The following is a 19,560-nucleotide window of genomic DNA, read 5'->3' as shown; positions in this document are numbered from 1 at the left end:
TTCCAAAATCCTTGTCCCTTTTATGTTGAGGGCTCAAGGGCAACTGTCAATATGTCACAATAATAAACGTCAAACAATTACAAATGTCAGTTTATTTTACTCAAAACAAGTATCTCATTTCAACAAAATATTACCTAAAATTTATTTATATTAAATGATAAAGATAAATAAATTAGTTCTTTATTAAGTAAATCCTATAAAATAATTAAAACTTAAACCATTTATATTTTCAATGAAGTCAATGGATTTCAAAAGCATATGTCGTATTTGTCTGGAATCTAATAAACAAACGTTCGATATTTTCACTTGTTATTATGCTAAAAGAAATATATTATACTGTGAAATGCTATCGAACTGTACAAAAGTAAAGGTAGGCTTGAATTACTGATACCATTATTATGTTTTTCTTATTTGATAATTATCCTTAATTGATTATTGTATTAACTAGCCCTTAGTAGATGATGGTCTTCCCCGTCTTATATGTAAAGAATGCAGTCGTCAATTGAAACGAACCTACGCTTTTAATATACAATGTGAGGAAAGTGAGAAAACACTGAAGTCTTATTCAGAGAAAATATTTTTTGACAATCCAATTACCAATGATGTTAAACAATTTGATGTAATCAAATGTGAAACTACTTATGTGAAAGAAGAAAGCAATGATTTAATCAGTAAAGAAAACAAACCTTTTGAAGTTAAACATGGTATGTCTTATCATATGATAATTGAATTATTAATATTCTTTTTATTTGTATTATTGCATTGAATAATTTTACTCATCTAGAGACACTGATAGATTGAAATGTCATATCCAGCTCCCTCTGAATATAACTATTAGAAACATATAAGATAAAAAATAAAAAATGCACAAGCCTGGCTTTCAGTTCTGCCACTCAAATAATTTGGCAGAAAGTGGCAGTTCTGCTGCTATTTTTTATAATATCATCCTTTAAATTTCATAATAAATACTTAGGTAGTCTTTGTGATGCAGCACTCAAGCATACAACTGTAAATGGGATAGGCTGTGAGAAAATTAAATTATTTTCATCTTTCTCCCTCTGGTAACATAGCAAAGCGTGACATTGAGTTCTGCCACTCAACACACATTGCCTCCAGACAACATACTTAGATTTGTTACAGTTTTTTAAACTATATGGTTGACAGAACTAATTAATAAAAACAGTTCTTTCCTTTTATGAAATATCAGTCCAAATATTTCAAATTATCTTACACATTGGACTTTAATAGCTTCATATTAATATTCTTGTATAATTCAATTTATACTATTTTATTATAGAACCCATTATAGACAATGAGGGCAACAACAGCTGTTGGGATGCAGATGATGATAATATGGTGCTTGGTGAAATAAAATTGAAGAAAACACAACAAGGTATATCAATATCACTTTGAATTTTATTGACTTGACTGATAATACCAGAAAGTGGTAAATTTTATTTTAAATGCAACAAATTTATTTTATTTTAAATTATGAATAGATTGGCTGGGTAGGTACAAAGTACTAAGGCACTCAACACTTATTGCCTTCTTCTCAATCTAGTTCCAAGATATTACATGTTTAAATGTGAAAATTTAATTTAATTCCCCTGAGTTGGAATAAAACCTACAACCATTGCTTTTACAATCTGATTCTATCACCATACAACTACTACAAATAAAACACTCAATTTACAATATTTGTACAAGAATTCTTATTACAGAAACGACACATACTGCCGAAAATAATGACAAGAACAATTGGGAGAGCTATAACAGTACCAAATTATTGTTCAGTGATAATGATACAAATGCTATGGTCAAAGGTACTGTTAGCTTAGATCTTAATAAATAATTTAATTATATTTATCTCTAAGGCTACTATGGTGCAATGGGAGAACATCCCAATAATTGTGATAGTTAAGAGTTCAATCTGCACTAGGGGGTATGAACTATTAATTTATGTTTATATATATCTAATATTATTTATGTTTCTTCACTCTGGCATGATAGAGTGCAGTGTTGAGTTCTACCACACAACACACAATGTCTCGAATTCTGGTGAAACCTGATAGCATTATCTAACTGTTGCAACATGGTAGGTAGAATAATGTTGTGTTACAGATTATTTTATTTTAATGTTTATTTTTTTACAGAATTAATATGTGAAGAGGAAAAAGTTAAGAAGAAAAGGGGGAGAAAGAAAAGAGGTATGGTTTTCATAAAGCTATAATAAATTTTGTAAATATATTTAATGGAGAATGGAGTGTCATTATCAGTCATGTCATACTACATTCCCTTAGTCTACCCTGCTCTGTGCAGGATACAGTGTGAATCATATGATATTTAAAAAAACTAAGCATATTCACTTCTAACTAATGTAAACCCTCATAATGTTGAACTTCCTTTTTTATCTTTATTTTTATGAAGTTTTAATTTTTTGATTTCCTCAGTTCTAGTAACAAGATAAAGTTTAGTTCCACCACTCACAACTACAGTGTTGTGTGGGAAGTGGTACTCCATTTGCTGTACTTGTATTATAATTAGTTTTCTTCTACCTACCTCTCATCTATTGCTGAAGCTAAAAAAAATCAAACCTGCACAGACCTCAGCTAATTTCAGGGCGGCCACAACTCACTAAGCGTACAGTAAACACATATATATATATATATTTTTTCTCTCAGTTGTTTCTGCGATCAGTATTATCACTTTAAGCAGAAGTGTTGGGAGATAAGACATTTAAAGTGTGCAGTTCAGTGATTGCATCTACTTATACTGTGCGCCAGAGTGACTGTCATGGAGTAATTGACAGAATGTCCTTTCTTTTAAGTCGCTTCCTGTAGGATCTTATAGTTAACCCAGAAGCAAGTTTATTGGGATGCTCTTTCAGTCTCCCTCTGTATCTGATAACGTTCTTGTGAATTTCCTCCCTAACAGTAGAGATTCCAAGGTGTTCATGAATTTCACCATTGGTGATAAACCATGGTGTGTTAGAGATATTACGTAGGATAATATTTTGCATCCTCTGTAGGATATTGATATTGGAGATGCTAGAGCTACCCCAGAGTTGTATCCCATATGTTCAAACGGGTCTGAGAATGGACTTATAAATGAGTAATTTATTATCGGTGGACAATTTGCTGTTTCGGCCCAGCAGCCAATGTAAGCCTTTGTAACGGATGTTGAGTTCTTCCCTTTTTTTACTTATGTGGTATTGCCAAGTTAGCCGACGATCCAGGTGCATCCCCAAATATTTGACACATTCTTTATGGGGCAGTACAATGTTATCCAGTGATACAGATGGACAATTGCCTCTCCTTAGGGTGAACGTTACCTGTGCTGACTTATGCACACTGGCCTTTATCCTCCGAGCCATGCTGATATAAGGTCAAGGCCTGCTTGGAGCTGTAATGATGCTGTGTCTGGATTTTCATGGCTTGCAAGTATGGCTGTATCATCAGCAAATGTTGCAGTAGTGCATTCGTTCCCAGTACAGAGCCCTGCGGAACTCCAGCCCTGATATCATACAGCTTGGAGATGGTGTCATCCTGTTTCACTTGGAACAATCTTTCTGTCAGGTAAGATTTTAGTATCATGTAGTAGTTGTGGGGCAGACAATTTTTAATTTTGACCAAGAGACCATCATGCCAGGCACGGTCGAATGCCTGCTGTACATCCAAGAACACTGCGGCACAGTATTTCTTTTCTTCTAGAGTTCTCCTGATTTTGTCACAAACTCTGTGGACCTGCTCTACTGTGGAATGCTGTTGTCTAAACCCAAACTGGTGGTCAGGTATGGCCTTATTCTCCACTATATGTACCTGCATTCTAAAGAGCAATAGTTTCTCAAAGACTTTAGAGAGTACCGGCAGTAGGCTGATAGGTCTATATGACGTCATTTCAGTTGGTGGTTTACCAGGTTTGTGTGTCATAAGGACTTGAGAGACCTTCCATAACTGTGGGAAATACTGCACTCTCATGATGCCGTTGTATAAGACAGTGAGGAATACAATAGCTTTTCTAGGTAACTGCTTTAGAACTTCTTTAGTTATGAGATCATAGCCAGGAGCCTTTTTATCTTTGAGGTTAGAGATAGTTTTCCATACTTCTCGCACCGTTACTCTGCTGGGGGGAAGAGACATCTGGCAGCACTGGTCCAAACTGGCCTCGACCTCTTCTATGAAGTTTTTGTTGATTGTTTCATTTGGCTTGAACACTTCCGCTAGATGTTTGGCAAAACTATCAATCTTTTCTTGGGGGGTTCTGGCCCATCCCTGGTTCGTTCTTAAAGGTGGTATTGAAGTTTGGGATCTGTTGTAGTATTTTGTAAATTTCCACAGGGAGTAATTGGTTGCTGCAGTAGGTATCAGAGATAAGAGTTGCGTTTCCAGGGTATTGTCATGCCATACTTGGAGTTTATCTTTCAGGGCTAGGGCAGATTCATAGAACACTTTCTTGTCCACTTCCATGCGGCTTGTATGCCAAACTCTGCGTAGCCTTCGTTTTTCAAGGACTGCTTCTTTTATTGCCAGTGGCAGATTCAGATACCTAACGTTATGTCTTATTTTAGGTGTGTTGAGCCAGCACGCTTCCTGGATGAGAGTCGTAATATATTGGCTGGCATCATCTATATCATCATGTGTTTTCAGTCTTATTTCCAGGTTTAGATTTTGATTGATGTGTTCTCTAAAGGATTCCCAGTCTGTGAATTTATTGTATAACAGCTCTGGACTTGGTTTTTCCCTTATTTGGGAACTTATAGTAAGCAAAACTGGTGAATGATCAGAGTTGCCATCGTAACAAGACTCTATTTTGAAGTAGTGGTTACAAAGTGATTTCACTACAAAGAAGTCCAACAAATCAGGGACCTTGTTGGGGTCACTAGGCCAGTATGTTGGCTCTGCAGTGGATGATGTGAAGAGGTTGTTGGAGTCTATGCTCACCCTCAGCTGTCTACCTCTAGTGGTCGTTAGTCTAGAACCCCAGTTCACATGTTTCGAGTTCCAATCACCACCCGCCACAAAACGATTGCCAAGGGACTTAAAGAAGTTCTAGAAGAAACACATATATAAAGTGGGCCCTTTACTGTCTTCTATCTTCCTTTTAGAGTACATCCTCGGAGAAGTCCCCCCGGTGCCGGACAGCAAGACTCCTCACCAGTGCGATGTGTGTGGGAAAATATTATCAACTAAAAGTAATTTGAAGGCACATAAGATATGCCACACTGAACTCAGGCCTTACAAGTGCAAGGAATGTCCGGCTGCTTTCAGGTTTGTATGGTATTTGACATTTTTTTAGGTCAACGCCGTAACCCGTTTACAGCGGGGTAGAGTGCGCGGGGGTAGCGGTATATAGTTTTAAAACACTACTATTTTCTATCCTTCGCCCTTTTTCAAGACGTTGCATGTTGAGTAGCGGAACCCAATGCTTTTTTTGTCTTGTTACCACAGAGGGATAGTGAAAATAATTTATTCCTCTTAGTGAAAATCGGAGTCACTAAGTGTTTCCTTGTTCACAATTTACGAATTTTAATTTCATTATGTATAATTAAGATAGGGAAAATATGTTTGGTGGTAGAGAGCAGTAAAGTTTATTGTAATTAACATTATTATATATGAATTGGAAGTGAATAAGTGTTTGAATATCTACTTTTTCGTCATAATATTTTGAATTTGAATATTAATATGTGGTGTGGGGGTGTCAGGGGCCATAGCGCGCTGTTCCAGCACCGCAAGACGCACAGCGGCGAGACGCCGTACAGCTGCGAGTACTGCTCCAAGCCCTTCCGGAGGCGCACTGGCTTGGTCAACCACATACGAGTGCACACTGGTACGTTGAAAATAATAATCGAAAATAGCAAAATTGGATTTCTACCTGAACCTTTTTGAAATTGGAAATACTCGTTTATTCAAATATTTTTTAATGTAATCCCTCATTGCGTGTTGAGTGATGGAAATTAACGTCGCATTTTACCTCGTTACCAGTGCGAGGAAATTAAAAAATTAAATATTTCACTTCCTCGAGTGGGAATCGAACCAACAACCTATAGTATTTACAGTCACACGCTTATTGGTCTGAGATCCCACCGCTTAAATCTGCACGGATCTGTGTGCACTCGACCCTTGCACAACAACTGGCCTTCCAACTGGACTTTTCAAATCTTATATGAAATCTTAGATTTTAATAAAAATGATATAATTCCAGGTGAGAAACTCTACAGCTGTACAATATGCTTCAAGAACTTTGTTCAAAGTGCACAGCTCTCCATACATATGAAACGACACAAGGGGGACAAGACCTTCCTCTGTCAGGAATGTGGGAAAGGTGAGTGAGTGGAACAGTTGTAGGTTCAAATTTTGTTTGGGGGTAACTTCTATTTTGTATAGATAGTTTGACAAAGTGTTATATTTGTTTAAGAAAGTGCTTGTAAGATGGTTAAAAATGGAAACTTCGTAATAAAATATTTTAAATTTATTAAAGAAATGTGAAATATTAGTACAATTATGTAACAGATAATTAAGTCATATAAAAGCAAAAGCAGCAACATCCATTTTTTTCTGAAAATGTACCTATAAGTGTAGCGGCTACACTAACAGATTACATTTATAGTTAATTTAAAAAAAAAATAGATGTTGCTGCTTTTACTTTTATATGACACAATTGCTTAGTTAAATAAATTAATTTCATGTAAAGATAAAAGGAAATGTTTGAGAATTTGGTACACTAAATGTACTAAAACATATTTATGTTTTGTTTATGGGATTATACACATAGTCCTATAAAACAACAAAAATTTTATTACCTTGAGTAGATTTAATCCCAAGATTTTACAAAAAGATGTAGGTACAAAGTCTTAAATAAAAGTATAATTTTACAATTTATACTCCGTACACAATAAATCATGTATATAATTTACCAGGATTCCCCATCAAAGCGGATTTGAATGTGCACCAACGTACCCACAATGGCGAGAAGCCCTACTCCTGCCACCTCTGTGATAAAACATTTGCAACTTCGGGGAACCTGTCCATACACGTGAGGATACATAATAAGGAAGTTAGGTACGTTAACTTTGCTTATGATTTACTTTTTTTGTATTTGTTTGAGCACAGCATATAGCACAGCAGGCAGAGGGAACCTAATGTTAAGACACTCTGCATGCATCACTCGAGAGATATTTTCGGGATATTGCTCGTTAAGTGGCAGAACTCAACGCCGCGCTTTTTTAAAGCTTTTATTTAACTTGCAATGTATGTATGTTCGGGTGAAATCTTTGTAGTAGATATCTTCAACCGATTGAGCTGAAATTTTGTATACACGTTTAATTTGGATGACAATGCTCGATAATATGTGACGTCATTCTAAATCTAATATGGCTCGCGTTAATCAATATTTAATTAAATTGAAAACTTAGCAGATTTTACATAATTAAATTAGTACTAGTTTATTTACACAAGTAAATCACCCGACAAGCTTTTATGATCATATAAATTGTGTACAATGTGGTTATGAGTTGATAGTTAAAATTTAAAAGACAATTTTTATTTTCTCCTCTTTAGAGCGTTTAAATAAAAGCTTTATCTAAAAATGATTTTTTACTTTTAATTTATTCTTGTTAGTAGGACGAGAAAATGAAAATAAACAATTAATTTATTATAGAATTGAGTTTCGCGCGGAATCGTTGTTAAATGTCGAAATTGTGACTAAACAATGTAATTGTGATGTGGTCATGTCGAAGCTCCTATTTATAATAAATAAAATAACAAAGATTTGTACCAAATGTTTTAATATTCCAAATTGGTTAATTTTTATATTTTTTAGGTACAAATGCAAAGAATGCCACCGCGGCTTCGTAACCTGCAGCTCCTACAACGTCCACGTGAAACGTCACAAAGGGCAACGGGACTACCGTTGTGAGTGCGGTAAGACATTTTATACGTCCTCCGCCTTAAAACAACACCGTGTTGTCCACACTGGCCTGAAAAAATACCAGTGTAAAGTTTGTGAAAGGAAATTCTCGCAAACCAGCCATCTTACAAGGCACTTCCGGCGGGATCACGCGAAACCGGACGCGCCTTTACCGCCCTCTACTCACTATAGGGTAGTGTTGCCCGAACCGGAAAGAGAAACACGAGTGTTAGATTTAAAGTGTGAATCCTAATGAAAATTTATATTTGAATGTCGATTTTTTATCTTTGTCAAATTATGTTATTAGAATTTAGTTTCGTGTTTTTGGAAAATAGTGTTGTTGTAGGTATTTTATTGAATTATTCGCTTATTCATTTTGAATCTCAATGTCTTAATTTTTGATAATGTAATAATACAATTCTTAATTTGTGTTTTTAATGAGTATTGCTAGCAATAAACATAGAAATTATCTCTTATTTCAACGTTTTTAAATAATGTCATCATATTTTAATTTAGAAATATATGGAAATTTAACGTAGCAAGCCTCAATGTCGCCCAGCAGTTAGTACTTGGATGATTCTGCGACATGCGGGAAAAAATCCTGCGTGACGTATTTTTTTTTGTTTCTAAATATTATTGAACGATGTTTTTAATACCTTATAGTAATACGAAAATGAAATTGTAAACTACCTCAGCATTTAAACCACCATTTATTAATTGGAATAAATCATTGAAATTTTATATTTTTACTTTTTTTGGTAGGTATATATTAAATACAATTAGTCAAATTATTTATTTAATGTGTAAAAATTAGGATATGTTACCAATTAAAGAATATAAATAAATGTATATTATAGAAAAATATTGTATTTGCAAATAAATTTTTACAGAACTTGTACTTGAATTTTATTTGATACTAGCGGCCCACTCGCGGCTTCACCAGCGCTCGAGAGGAGGACGCCCCCCGTGGGACTAGAACCCAGACTTGCGGCTGTAAAAGACGTTGATTTATTTTAATTTTAGATTTTCTCAAAAGTTACATACTATAAAAGCCGAAGCTTATGTTCATTAAATTTCTTTGATGATGAAATAACTTTCACTCGTAAGTTTCGACATACATGTGAAATAAAAAACGTGAAACGTTACGGTGAAATAACACCTTGCAATTTTCGAATTTTATTGAGACTTGAGAATTTATAAGAGATAGATATAGGGCGTCGCTGTAAATTGATGATATTTCGTTATTTTAGGGTAAGTAAGACTTAAAAAAATTTAATTAGCTTCACGTGTATCCCGCACACAGCAGGGTAGGAGCAAGGGAACCTAGTGTTAAGACACTCCGTTGCCCACTTTCCCCAAGATTTCTGAGGCATTGCGTGTGGCAAGTGGCAGAATTCAACGCCTTGCTTTGCCTCGTCACCAGAGCGAAGAAATGAAAATATAAATGAAGATAAATATTTCACTTCCTCGGAACGTGATAGTTACTTCTGCTTTTTCGTGCGTTCATTGATTTATGAGACGTTATATTGTCAAAAAAATTGATTCTATAATTTTTATAAATAAATTCTTACTTTTCACATTAGGTCAGAGTGAATGGTAAGATATTAGAACAAGTGAATGAAGTGGTATACTTGGGAAGTAAGTTCAATAGAGATGGACATATGATTGGATGTGGAAAAGCGTATTGCTGTCGGTAACAGTGCTAACGGAGCCGTAGCTGCATTGATAAGACGGCGAAACGTCAGCACAGCTGCGCGTTTGAACGTACACAACTCAGTGTTAGTACCGACGTTGTTATATGGCAGCGAAACGTGGATGTTACAGACGAAGAATGAAAGAAACATCAGTACAGTGGAGATGCGATCTTTTCGTAGGATATTCTTCTTGAGAGTTCTTAGCTGATCGAATCCACAATGAAGACATACATAGGATGGCAGGTACTAGCGAGAACGTTACAGTGAGAAGGAAGAAGAGCGTGTTCAGATGGTTTGGGCACGTCGAACGAATGAGTGATGCAAGAATGGCAAAAAAGATTAATGACGGAAAAGTGAGTGGTAAGAGAGGAAGGTGGAGGCCTCGGTTTACCTTCAAAACCACAGTATCAAAGATACTGGAGGAAGGTCACGTAAAAAGCAAACTCCTCGGAGGGCATATATGAAGAGGTTGATGACGAGGTGAAAGAGGTATGTTCTTTCTGACTACCCCGCTAAGGATAAAACGTGAAGCTAAGTTAAGTTATATGTATAAGTAAGCCACATTAGAAAGTGTCTCGATTAATGATCGATAAGAAAATCGATTTACGAACGATTACATTTACTTAAAAAATATATAATAATATTGTAATTCAAGGATATATTTAGATTTTTTTTTAAATGACGTTTATGGTACATAACAAATAAAGTACTTATAAGTTTTTTATTTGTATTATATTTTATATGTATATATTATTATATTTTATATATATCTTTTTTGAAGTGTAAGTAATGTTAGTGTAGAATGATTTGTATTGTATTTGTTTTCTGTTGTTTTCTTTTTTATTTCATACATGTCCAGTTAGCCTGTAAGTGGGGTATACAATTAGTATTGTACTCGCTTAAGATTGTTTTTGTTTTTAGCGTTTGAATCAGTTTGAGTAAATGTGTTCTGTGGTTTGAATTATTATTGTATACAACGTTGGCTTCCTATAAAATAAAATAAAATAAAAAAAAATATATATATTATACTGAATGCTACCATTATAGATAATAATAATCTTTTTATAATCTACATTACATTGTGCATATTAATAGTGAAATGTCAGATGTCAGTATCGAATTGAGTTTGGTGACTGTAAATTTCTCTCAAGTTTGTGTTCGTATTTTCTTTTGTTTTCCATTAATTTTATTTGCAATTCATGGTTGAGGTAACGTCGTTATTCTAGAATGACAATGGAAAGGAGGATAAAGTTAAAGACACTAAACAGCCACATAACTTGCAAGATTTGCCGCGGATACTTCATAGACGCGACCACCGTCACCGAGTGCCTTCATACGTGTTAGTATATTTGTTTGTATACACATAAACGATATATATCTGATTGTCGAAGATAAATAGTATATAAAATTTACTAAAAGTTTTATAGTGAAATTCTAGAATTTGTGACATTTGTATAACCCCACTTAAAGACTTCTATTATTTTAAATATTGTAAAGTTGAAGAGTTCAAATGGTTAACCAATTAATCTGAAAAACTCCTGGTTCGATTTGAAAAATACTTTGTGTTAGTCCACTTATGAATGAAAGAAGGAATTGATTGAACTCTCTGTACCTGAGGTCACAGTGGCCTCAGGCACTAAGATTCTCATATAATTCTTATTTGTTTCTGTTTGAAACGAACGGTACTGTAAGTTTAAGCTAGTGATTTATAATTACAGTATGCTGAACTAATTAATTTGCAAAAAATGATAAAAAATAAATTTCATATTTAGAAACTAAATTCTTCATATATTAATTACCTAAAATTTGTATGGTAATTACATTTCTATTTGTGACATTTGGACACCTCATTAAAGATGTATTTTTATAATATTTTCTTAAGTATGAGATAACACAAAAAAAAGTTTAAAACATGATTTTTGATAATTACAGTTTGCAAAAGCTGTCTAGTGAAGCATTTAGAAGAAAACAACACATGCCCGACATGCAACATAGTGATCCATCAATCACACCCATTGCAATACATAAGCTTCGACAGAACAATGCAGGATATTGTATACAAATTGGTGCCAGACCTACAAGATAGTCAGTATTTTTTCTATTTTTAGTCATATTCCTCACTTAGAAAAGAAAAATACTTATTTAGAAAACATGTACACATTTAAATATAGCAATAATATACTAATATAATAAAGCGGAAGTGTTTGTTTGTTTGTTTGTTTGAACGCTAAGATCTCTGGATCTACTGGTCCGATTTACTTTGTTTTTGTTTTGTATGAAAGCTGCATTCTTCAGAAGTGCTATAGGCTATATAACATTATATTACACATATGTACTAATATATTTTAAAGTATTTTCTAATTTGACATGCAATTTATTCTGCCATGTTAATAACAACCATCGCGTCGCTACGCGACCGTTTGACCGCGACATTTTGATATTCATCCTTATGAAAATAAATATTATAGTCACTTTTAGCATTTTATCTAGATTGAAATTATAGTTACTGTATAACATTCTAATAAATAATTAAGGAGATGTCACTGATTCGAAATGACCTAGCCTTCGGGCGGCATAGTATGAGTATGACCGACGCTAAAATATTCTTATAGTTCAAGCAGGCGTAGCCGCGTCCGGATCCACTAGTCCAAAATAAAAAGAGATATGGAATGGCTTCACAATTATTTTGTTATCAATGAAATAATAATCATTGTACAGTACAAACCACCCTAAAACTAGGCTTTCTGAATTTTTGTGCATCATTCACTTGCAAAGAAAATTATCAAAAATAAAAATATAACCAAAATATACAGGATGGAAGCGTCAGCGTTCCTTTTGACGTGAACAACATATAGGGTAAAATATTTTAAACCCACACCTAAAGAAATTAATCAAGATACCTCAACAGTTTAGATTAGACATAGGATTTTTTTTAATTTCGCGATGTTTATCCATCTGTATTTCGTGTAATGCAGTTACGCATAGATACCTATAACGTAACGTAACGTAACGTACGTAACACGTACTACTACAAAAATACTAGTAAAGTGAAGTATTGTTGTAAACAACTTTGAACTTTGCCGCCAATACCTATAATTCGATGTCGGAATAAGATGGGTGTGGCGGTTGGTGTTTTATTTTACAACGATAATTTTATTATTTATTTTATTTGAAAAAATCGCTTTTTCATTTTTAAAAAAAATATATTTTAAATTGTATTAGACCATTATAGAGTAGTCATTTAAAGTAGTGCGGACAACTCTCTGTATATACAATATTATGCTGTATATACTAAATAAAGGCTTAATTAAAGTTATATATTAAGATACCTATTTCAGATGAACTCAAAAGGGAAAGAGATTTCTACCGAGCCCGAGGCCTACCGTGTCCTAAAGACGCTGCGCTAGCCGGTGACAAGCCAGGTGGTGGCGAAGACCAGGAACAACCTGATAATACTGATTGTCATAGAAAAGATGAACAGGTTGGTTGTTATTAAGTTTTTGCATTGGTTTGATATTAGAAAACATAAGAAAAAAATTAAACATAAAAATAAGTCCAAGCTTTAATTTCTACCTCATACTCACAAGCGTGCGATTGTAAACACAACGAATGTAGGCTCGATTTGTATTCAGAAGAATGAAATATTAAATGTTTTCATTTCAAATGGCGGCTTTGAGTTCCGCCACTCCAGAGACGCAATGTTTATAGAATTTGGCGGCAGAACTCCGATGGGCAACGGAGTATCCCTGCCTAGATGTAGTAAAGCGTAAAAAAACAAAAAATAACTTTGAGTTTATGACTAAACCAAAACTCAAATGTACTTTCATCAATTTTCAGGTGAATGTCTGCTTAGAGTGTATATCAACGTCTCTAAGAACATTGAAACGTAGCTTCATCAGGTGTTCCGCACAAGCAACCATCACACACTTGAAAAAATTTATTGCAAAAAAAGTCTTAAATGGCATGGAGAAGTATAAAGAAGTGAGTTTTATATAATATAATATATTATTTATTGTTAGTTGCATGTAAATATTAATAAAAAGAAGAGGATATGAAAAATTGTTATTTTTAATTTTTTTAAATGTTATGCCACACATAAGAAAGAATAATACTTATTTAGAAAACGTAAAAATTTAAAAAAATATATATATATTATTTATTTTCATTATCATTTCTTTCAAAAATGTAATACATATAACAGTCACTGTTTATAATTTGACGAAGAAATATTTTCTCACCCTAAGTGCGGATTGCAACACGACAACCACCAAAAGCGCGGAATCTTGCTTCGCCGCTCCAAACTTAAAACTTCGTCTCGAAAACTTTTACGGTTCTGCCTTCCCCGCTATATGAGGGATACAGCATGAAGCTAAAAAAAAGATAAAAATACAAATAATTATATTATATATGTAATGGTACTTTTTCAACTACTATAATAATTTAACTTTTATTACAGATTGACATATTATGCAATGATGAGTTACTAGGCAAGGATCATACATTAAAATTTGTATATGTAACCCGCTGGAGGTTCCGCGACCCACCGCTCAGGTTACAGTATAGACCTAAGATTGATTTGTAGATTTAGATTAATAATTATTATTTTGAAATTCATTATAGATGTGTATGTCTGTGTTTCCAAATTTTTTTAAAGACAGAATAGAACGACAACTATTTATCTTATATAATTTGTTTTATCAGTTTTTGCTTAAGATCTTAATGTTAAATAAACATAATCTTAAACAAAACTGAAAATAATAATTAAACATTTAAATAAAAACAAAAAAAAAAATTTTTGTGTTTGTGAATGTTCAAGAAATTACATTTGTTACAGCACTATTAAACACTAACAAATAAAATATTTGTAAAGAAATTGTTGGAAACATGGAATTCACAAGTGAGCGCTTAGTTTGCTATTGTTCTATTAACAATATCACAAAACTGTGAATTTTAATATTTTATTTAATTGAATTGAATTCTTGATATATGGCGTTTCGAAATATTTTATTTATGATTTCTTTATAAGTAACGTCAATTATAAGTCACCAATTAAAACTTTTAGTATAGTTTTCTCCTAAAATGTTAACAACTTGACTTGCTGAACTCAACGCTGCCTCCTTGTCTTCTCTTCAGAGTGAGGAAATGAAAGTGATTCTCCCGAGTGGAAATCGAACCCACAACTGTCATATTGAGTCAGTCGCTTTCGCCGAAGCACGACGGCCTCGTAATTTAAATATTATTTTAAGGTTTTTTTCATGTATATACTTAATGATAAAAAGCTATACTAAATGTATGTATGTTGATTTGAAAATAAATAAATCGTGACATAATGTCATATTGTAAATATTAGACAAGTTGAAATCTATGTATCAACCAGTGTTGACGACTATTAGAAAATAAATAAATAATTTTATATGTACCTTAAGATCTGCATACTTTATGCATATTAGATTTTATATAAAATGCAATTTTAATATTAAATTGTATTCGCTCCCTAACAAAGGTTGGGGGTTAGCTAGCAAATAATATAATTTGTGATAATATCATTGAATGTACGTCATTAATTATTAAAAACTAATATCTTGTGACATTGATATTGATGTATCGAATGATCCAATCAATCGATTTTGGGAGCAACTCGTTAATGAGTTTCGAACTTATGAATAATTAACAACATTTACAACATGATCTTCTTGGTTTACCTTTTTATATCTTGCACATTGTTATATCAAAATTTAAATATCTTTTCTTATATTGCATATAAATGTATAACTTCATATTTTTCTAAAGCTCACAACTCGCAAGACGTCCATTATATTATCTGTTAATCATTTGGACCACTAATTATTTATAGTTTAAATAAAAATAACTAGATTGTGCAACAGGTCCCTATTGGTATTGTGTAAATGTATGTAAACAATATAAAAATTTGTAGAATTTTATAAATAGTTAAGAGAAATTAACAATATCCTTTAAATTCATTATTTACTTTATTTTCTTAATTATTTTAGAGTATGTTTAGTTTATTGTAAAAAGAGGTATTTTAGTTCATTTTGTTATTTTGTTTAGTTACTTTTTTTGTTATTCACAAGTGAAAATACCTATATGGTGTTATAGTTCAGTTAGACAATTTTAAATGAATGTTAGTCAAATACAAATTATTTGATTTAAATATTTGAAATATATTATTTGAAAACTCGTTTATTTTTAATTATACTTTAGTTTAAATATTATAAACAGTGTAATAAAATTCATCATCATCATCAGCCTGTCCTCGTCCACTGCTGGACATAGGCCTCTCCAAAAAAATTGATTATTCCTTATTCAATGAGAAAGAATTCTTATTCACAGAAAAGTCTTAATACTCGATTCACATTTTAAACGCATATTCTACAAGATTTTGCATGATTTATAAATAAAAAATTAGATATTTGTGACAAAAAAAAGCTTCACACTGTACACAGCAGGGTAGGCAGAGGGAACTTAGTGTTAAGACTTTCCGTCGTTCGTGTGAGTGGCGGACGCCGGACATTTGCCTTGGTGCCAGAGCGAAGAAATGAAAATATTAATAAATAACAATCATTACTTATTCAAAATGTAATAGTCACTAGCAAACCAAATCAAATAAACAAATCATTCATTTCGAGTGGGATGGGACCCACAACCGTCGCGTTACAGTCACATCTCTCTACTTCTGCGTAACGACGGATTAATAATATATCTTATATCTGAGGATAAGATGAGATATTATATTATTATAATATTAGTCAAGATAATTCTATTTCAATCTTGAATATTTTGGTAATTTTTGCAGACAAGTATTTTTTTGTAAATAGACATGAAAGTGAATAGTATTATATTCTCTTACTATGAAAATGAAAGAAATTAATACTTTGTCTGTATTTAAAATTGACAGTTCTTACTATTTGTTTGCTTCAGTCTCGTCCATTTTCAGGAAATGTTATATTACAATATATCTTTGCATCGGTTTTACAAATCGATTTGATTATTTTTTTACTATATCTGTACAAAATTTCACATTGAACGTCTGTGCTATCTTTGTTTGTGTGAAACAAACCAAACGTCAGACTGCACTTGTGTCGCACCTGTCAAAGTTATAAGCGATGAAAAACTGAAAAATGGACGACCGATAGATTTTCCTTCGCACGTGAACTTCATAGTTAGTTTTTATTTGTTTATGAAGAACGGTTTGCCGTCAAGCTGGGTGCCAAAACAGTGGAGCGCTTCTTGAACCTCGCCGACGACAACTTCGTCGAGGATGTCAACGACGACTTAAAATGTTTTCTAGCCGAAAAAAATGTTGACAGGTAAACATTTATAATTATTAGTTTATTACACCTATCCCCGGTAAATTACTGTATTATAGAAAATTCTTGTTAATTAATCTCAATGTCAGCTTATTGTGTGAATTTTCTGTTGTGCTGTTCATTTATTGAAGAGAATTGTATTTAATTTTCAAGGTTATGCGCCGATTCGTTCGGTCGTTTCGTAGGACGCGATCATCGCTCTTTTGAGATGACACTGTACACTAATATAACTGTAAACCACACAAAAAAAACCGCAGCTGTTTCCTAAACTCGCATACCTGCTTCGTTATTTTTTTTTCTCTTTATTATTAAACGTGTAAGTGTAAATTTGGATGAATTTCTCAAACAAATAAGAATGAAAACAATGTCTATTGTTGGGAATCTTGTTGTGAAAATCTTCAATGTATATTGGAGAAAGAAATATTTTTTGAAGTGTCAGTATTCATTAATATGGAGATATAATTTTGAAATAATTTACTCATTTACTGTATTGTAATTTATTGTACATAAATATACTTGGTTACTGTACAAACAGTGCATTTATAATTTTGTAAAATTAATTAAGAATGAACTAATAATATTATTATTTATAATCAAGCATAAAAGAAAGATTTTGCAAAAGAATGTTATAAAGTTATTAAATAATCATTTTAAGAGTACATTATTGTCTAAAACAATTCTATATACAAACGACAATAAATTTGAAATAGTAAATAATTAAAATAAGTATTTAAATGAGTTAATGTATCTTTTAATCATTTTTATACTAATATAAAGCTTAAAAGCATTTGTTTGGTTGAATACTCTCATCTTTGTGACTACTGGTTCAAATTAAAATGTTCTTTTAGTGTTGTATAATGAAACCTATAGGCTATATTAAATAATATTAATGATTTTGATGTAATACCTCCTAGTATGTTCCTCTTGTGAATATTACCTCAAGATATTTAGAATATACAACTATTAGTTAAAGCTGCCAATAAAATTTGGCTAGAAATATAATTCTCACATTGCTTAAAGTTTTCATAATAGAATCAATATTTACAAAAACCTTTCCAGTTGAGCCCTTACGATGTAATTTATTACTATTGTTCAATATAACACCTATTTTATGACTTAGAAATTGATTTGTTTATTCTATTTTTGTAGTGAACATTGTATTTGTTTATTTCATTACGATGCATCATTTAAAGTTTTATGAACATTATAATGTAATTGGAGTATTTCTAGGTGCTAATCTAGAGGCTAGAATGTAAATGTGACAAGTGTGGGTTTGATTCCCACTGGAGGAAATGAAATATTTAATATTTTCATTTCTTTGCTCTGGTGTTAAGGCAAATTGAGGCTTTGAGTTTCAGCACTCAACATGAAAAGCGGAATTTGGCGAAAGTGGGGAGCAGAGCATCTTTACTGTAGGTGTCCCTTGCCTACCCTGCTACATGGGGGATACTTACACTCAAGAACTGTTAAACATGTGGAAAGTAAAGAATGGAGTGCCATAAGACTAGATTCTCCAGGGTGATGGCTTATTTTATTTTACATTTACATGAAAATAATCATGAAATTAGAATTAGAAACAATTTCTGCAAGTTACAGTACAGTCAATGAGTAGTGGCATCTTTGCAGTTAGCTACAGATGACTGTATAAATTTGTTTGATTACTTTCCTTCTGAGTAAGCTAAGTAATTCAGAAAATCTAAAAGGAAGGCCACTACTCATCAACCATACTATAACTGATTCAATTGTCGTTTAGTGTCCTGATTTTCCCCCCCGTGAGCAACTACCGTCGTTTTCTTATCCACCGCTGCGTGGAGCAGCTGTGTCGGCCGGAGCTGACCACCTTCTCTATAGGGCTGAGCGACGAGAGGCGCACCGTCGTGTGCTATAGAGATAAATTGTTGAGGTGAGAGATATTGTGTGCTATTTTTCTTTTATCTTCTCTCTATTATTATTTCGACTTATTTAAGAAGTTTTATCGCTCGACTTATCGTGGCGCGTCTATGAGAAGTGTGAATATTTAAAATTATTTTTATTTTTCCGCTCTGGTAAATAAAGTGCGGCGTTTAGCTCTGCACACATTGTCTCGATAATTAGGCGGAAAATGAGGAACATGAATGGGGAGTGTCTTAACACTGGGTTTTCGCTGTCTACCCAGTTTTAGGGAAAGAAAGTTGCAATATTATATCTCCACTTTGTGCGTAACACTAAGCGTGTTATTAGATTTTACAACTCAAGATAGAATCCTATCTCATTCTGCGGAAAAAGCGTAAAGATAAAAAATATGATTAATAAATAGGATGTGTAGCAGGGTAGGCAGAAGGAGCCAGGTGTCTCCGCTCCTAACTTTCCACCTCAACTCAATGTTGTCGGAAATTGCACTTCACGCTTTGACTCGACACCAGAGCGAAAAAATGAAAATATTAAATATGTAATTTCCTCGAGTGGTAATCGATCCCACAACCTATTGCGCTTACAGTCACATGCTTGGCTTGGCTTCTCATTTATAGTGTAATTTGTCATAGTGATGAGGCTTGCGCACGACCAGCCATGGGCCTGACTCAGGAGAGGAACGATGAAGCTTGTGCTGAGAATGGTAAGTGTTTTTTTTTTATGTATTTATAATAATTAAATTA

The 19,560-nt window shown here is 33.1% G+C and overlaps 3 protein-coding genes across 3 annotated transcripts in view; all 3 read left to right on the top strand.

Annotated features, from left to right (window-relative positions):
- Positions 1–89: 89 nt before the first annotated feature.
- On the top strand, positions 90–8,801 carry LOC146536489 (uncharacterized). The gene is made up of 10 exons (XM_085190227.1): positions 90–370; positions 449–704; positions 1,298–1,393; positions 1,722–1,823; positions 2,154–2,207; positions 5,105–5,267; positions 5,702–5,826; positions 6,202–6,321; positions 6,917–7,058; positions 7,819–8,801. The coding sequence occupies exons 1-10, from the start codon at positions 233–235 to the stop codon at positions 8,156–8,158; spliced, it is 1,536 nt and encodes a 511-aa protein (XP_085046353.1). The 5' UTR covers positions 90–232; the 3' UTR covers positions 8,159–8,801.
- A 1,894-nt stretch (positions 8,802–10,695) lies between these two features.
- On the top strand, positions 10,696–15,798 carry l(3)73Ah (polycomb group ring finger 3-like lethal (3) 73Ah). Its single transcript, XM_085190303.1, has 5 exons — positions 10,696–10,938; positions 11,532–11,684; positions 12,938–13,080; positions 13,437–13,580; positions 14,056–15,798. The coding sequence occupies exons 1-5, from the start codon at positions 10,827–10,829 to the stop codon at positions 14,179–14,181; spliced, it is 678 nt and encodes a 225-aa protein (XP_085046429.1). The 5' UTR covers positions 10,696–10,826; the 3' UTR covers positions 14,182–15,798.
- Positions 15,799–16,747: 949 nt separating this feature from the next.
- Positions 16,748–19,560, top strand: part of LOC146536487 (coiled-coil domain-containing protein R3HCC1L) — a 30,814-nt gene continuing 28,001 nt past the window's right edge. Inside the window, exons 1-3 of the mRNA XM_085189982.1 lie at positions 16,748–16,927; positions 18,681–18,830; positions 19,450–19,520. Coding sequence (XP_085046108.1) covers positions 19,475–19,520 — 46 coding nt within the window. The 5' untranslated portion in view covers positions 16,748–16,927; positions 18,681–18,830; positions 19,450–19,474. The remainder of the gene's footprint in view (positions 16,928–18,680; positions 18,831–19,449; positions 19,521–19,560) is intronic.

Source organism: Heliconius melpomene, chromosome 9 (assembly GCF_056956725.1).
Source record: "Heliconius melpomene rosina isolate 202511_hmr_F chromosome 9, ASM5695672v1, whole genome shotgun sequence".
Lineage (NCBI taxonomy): Eukaryota > Metazoa > Arthropoda > Insecta > Lepidoptera > Nymphalidae > Heliconius > Heliconius melpomene.
This window is presented reverse-complemented; position numbering and strand designations above follow the sequence as displayed.

Excerpts from the sequence above, each read along its gene's own strand:
- LOC146536489 (XM_085190227.1), top strand. The coding sequence starts at position 233 with ATGAAGTCAATGGATTTCAAAAGCATATGTCGTATTTGTCTGGAATCT. Across the intron at positions 705-1,297 it reads ACCTTTTGAAGTTAAACATG|AACCCATTATAGACAATGAG; the intron begins GTATGTCTTATC and ends ATTTTATTATAG. Across the intron at positions 7,059-7,818 it reads ATACATAATAAGGAAGTTAG|GTACAAATGCAAAGAATGCC; the intron begins GTACGTTAACTT and ends TATATTTTTTAG.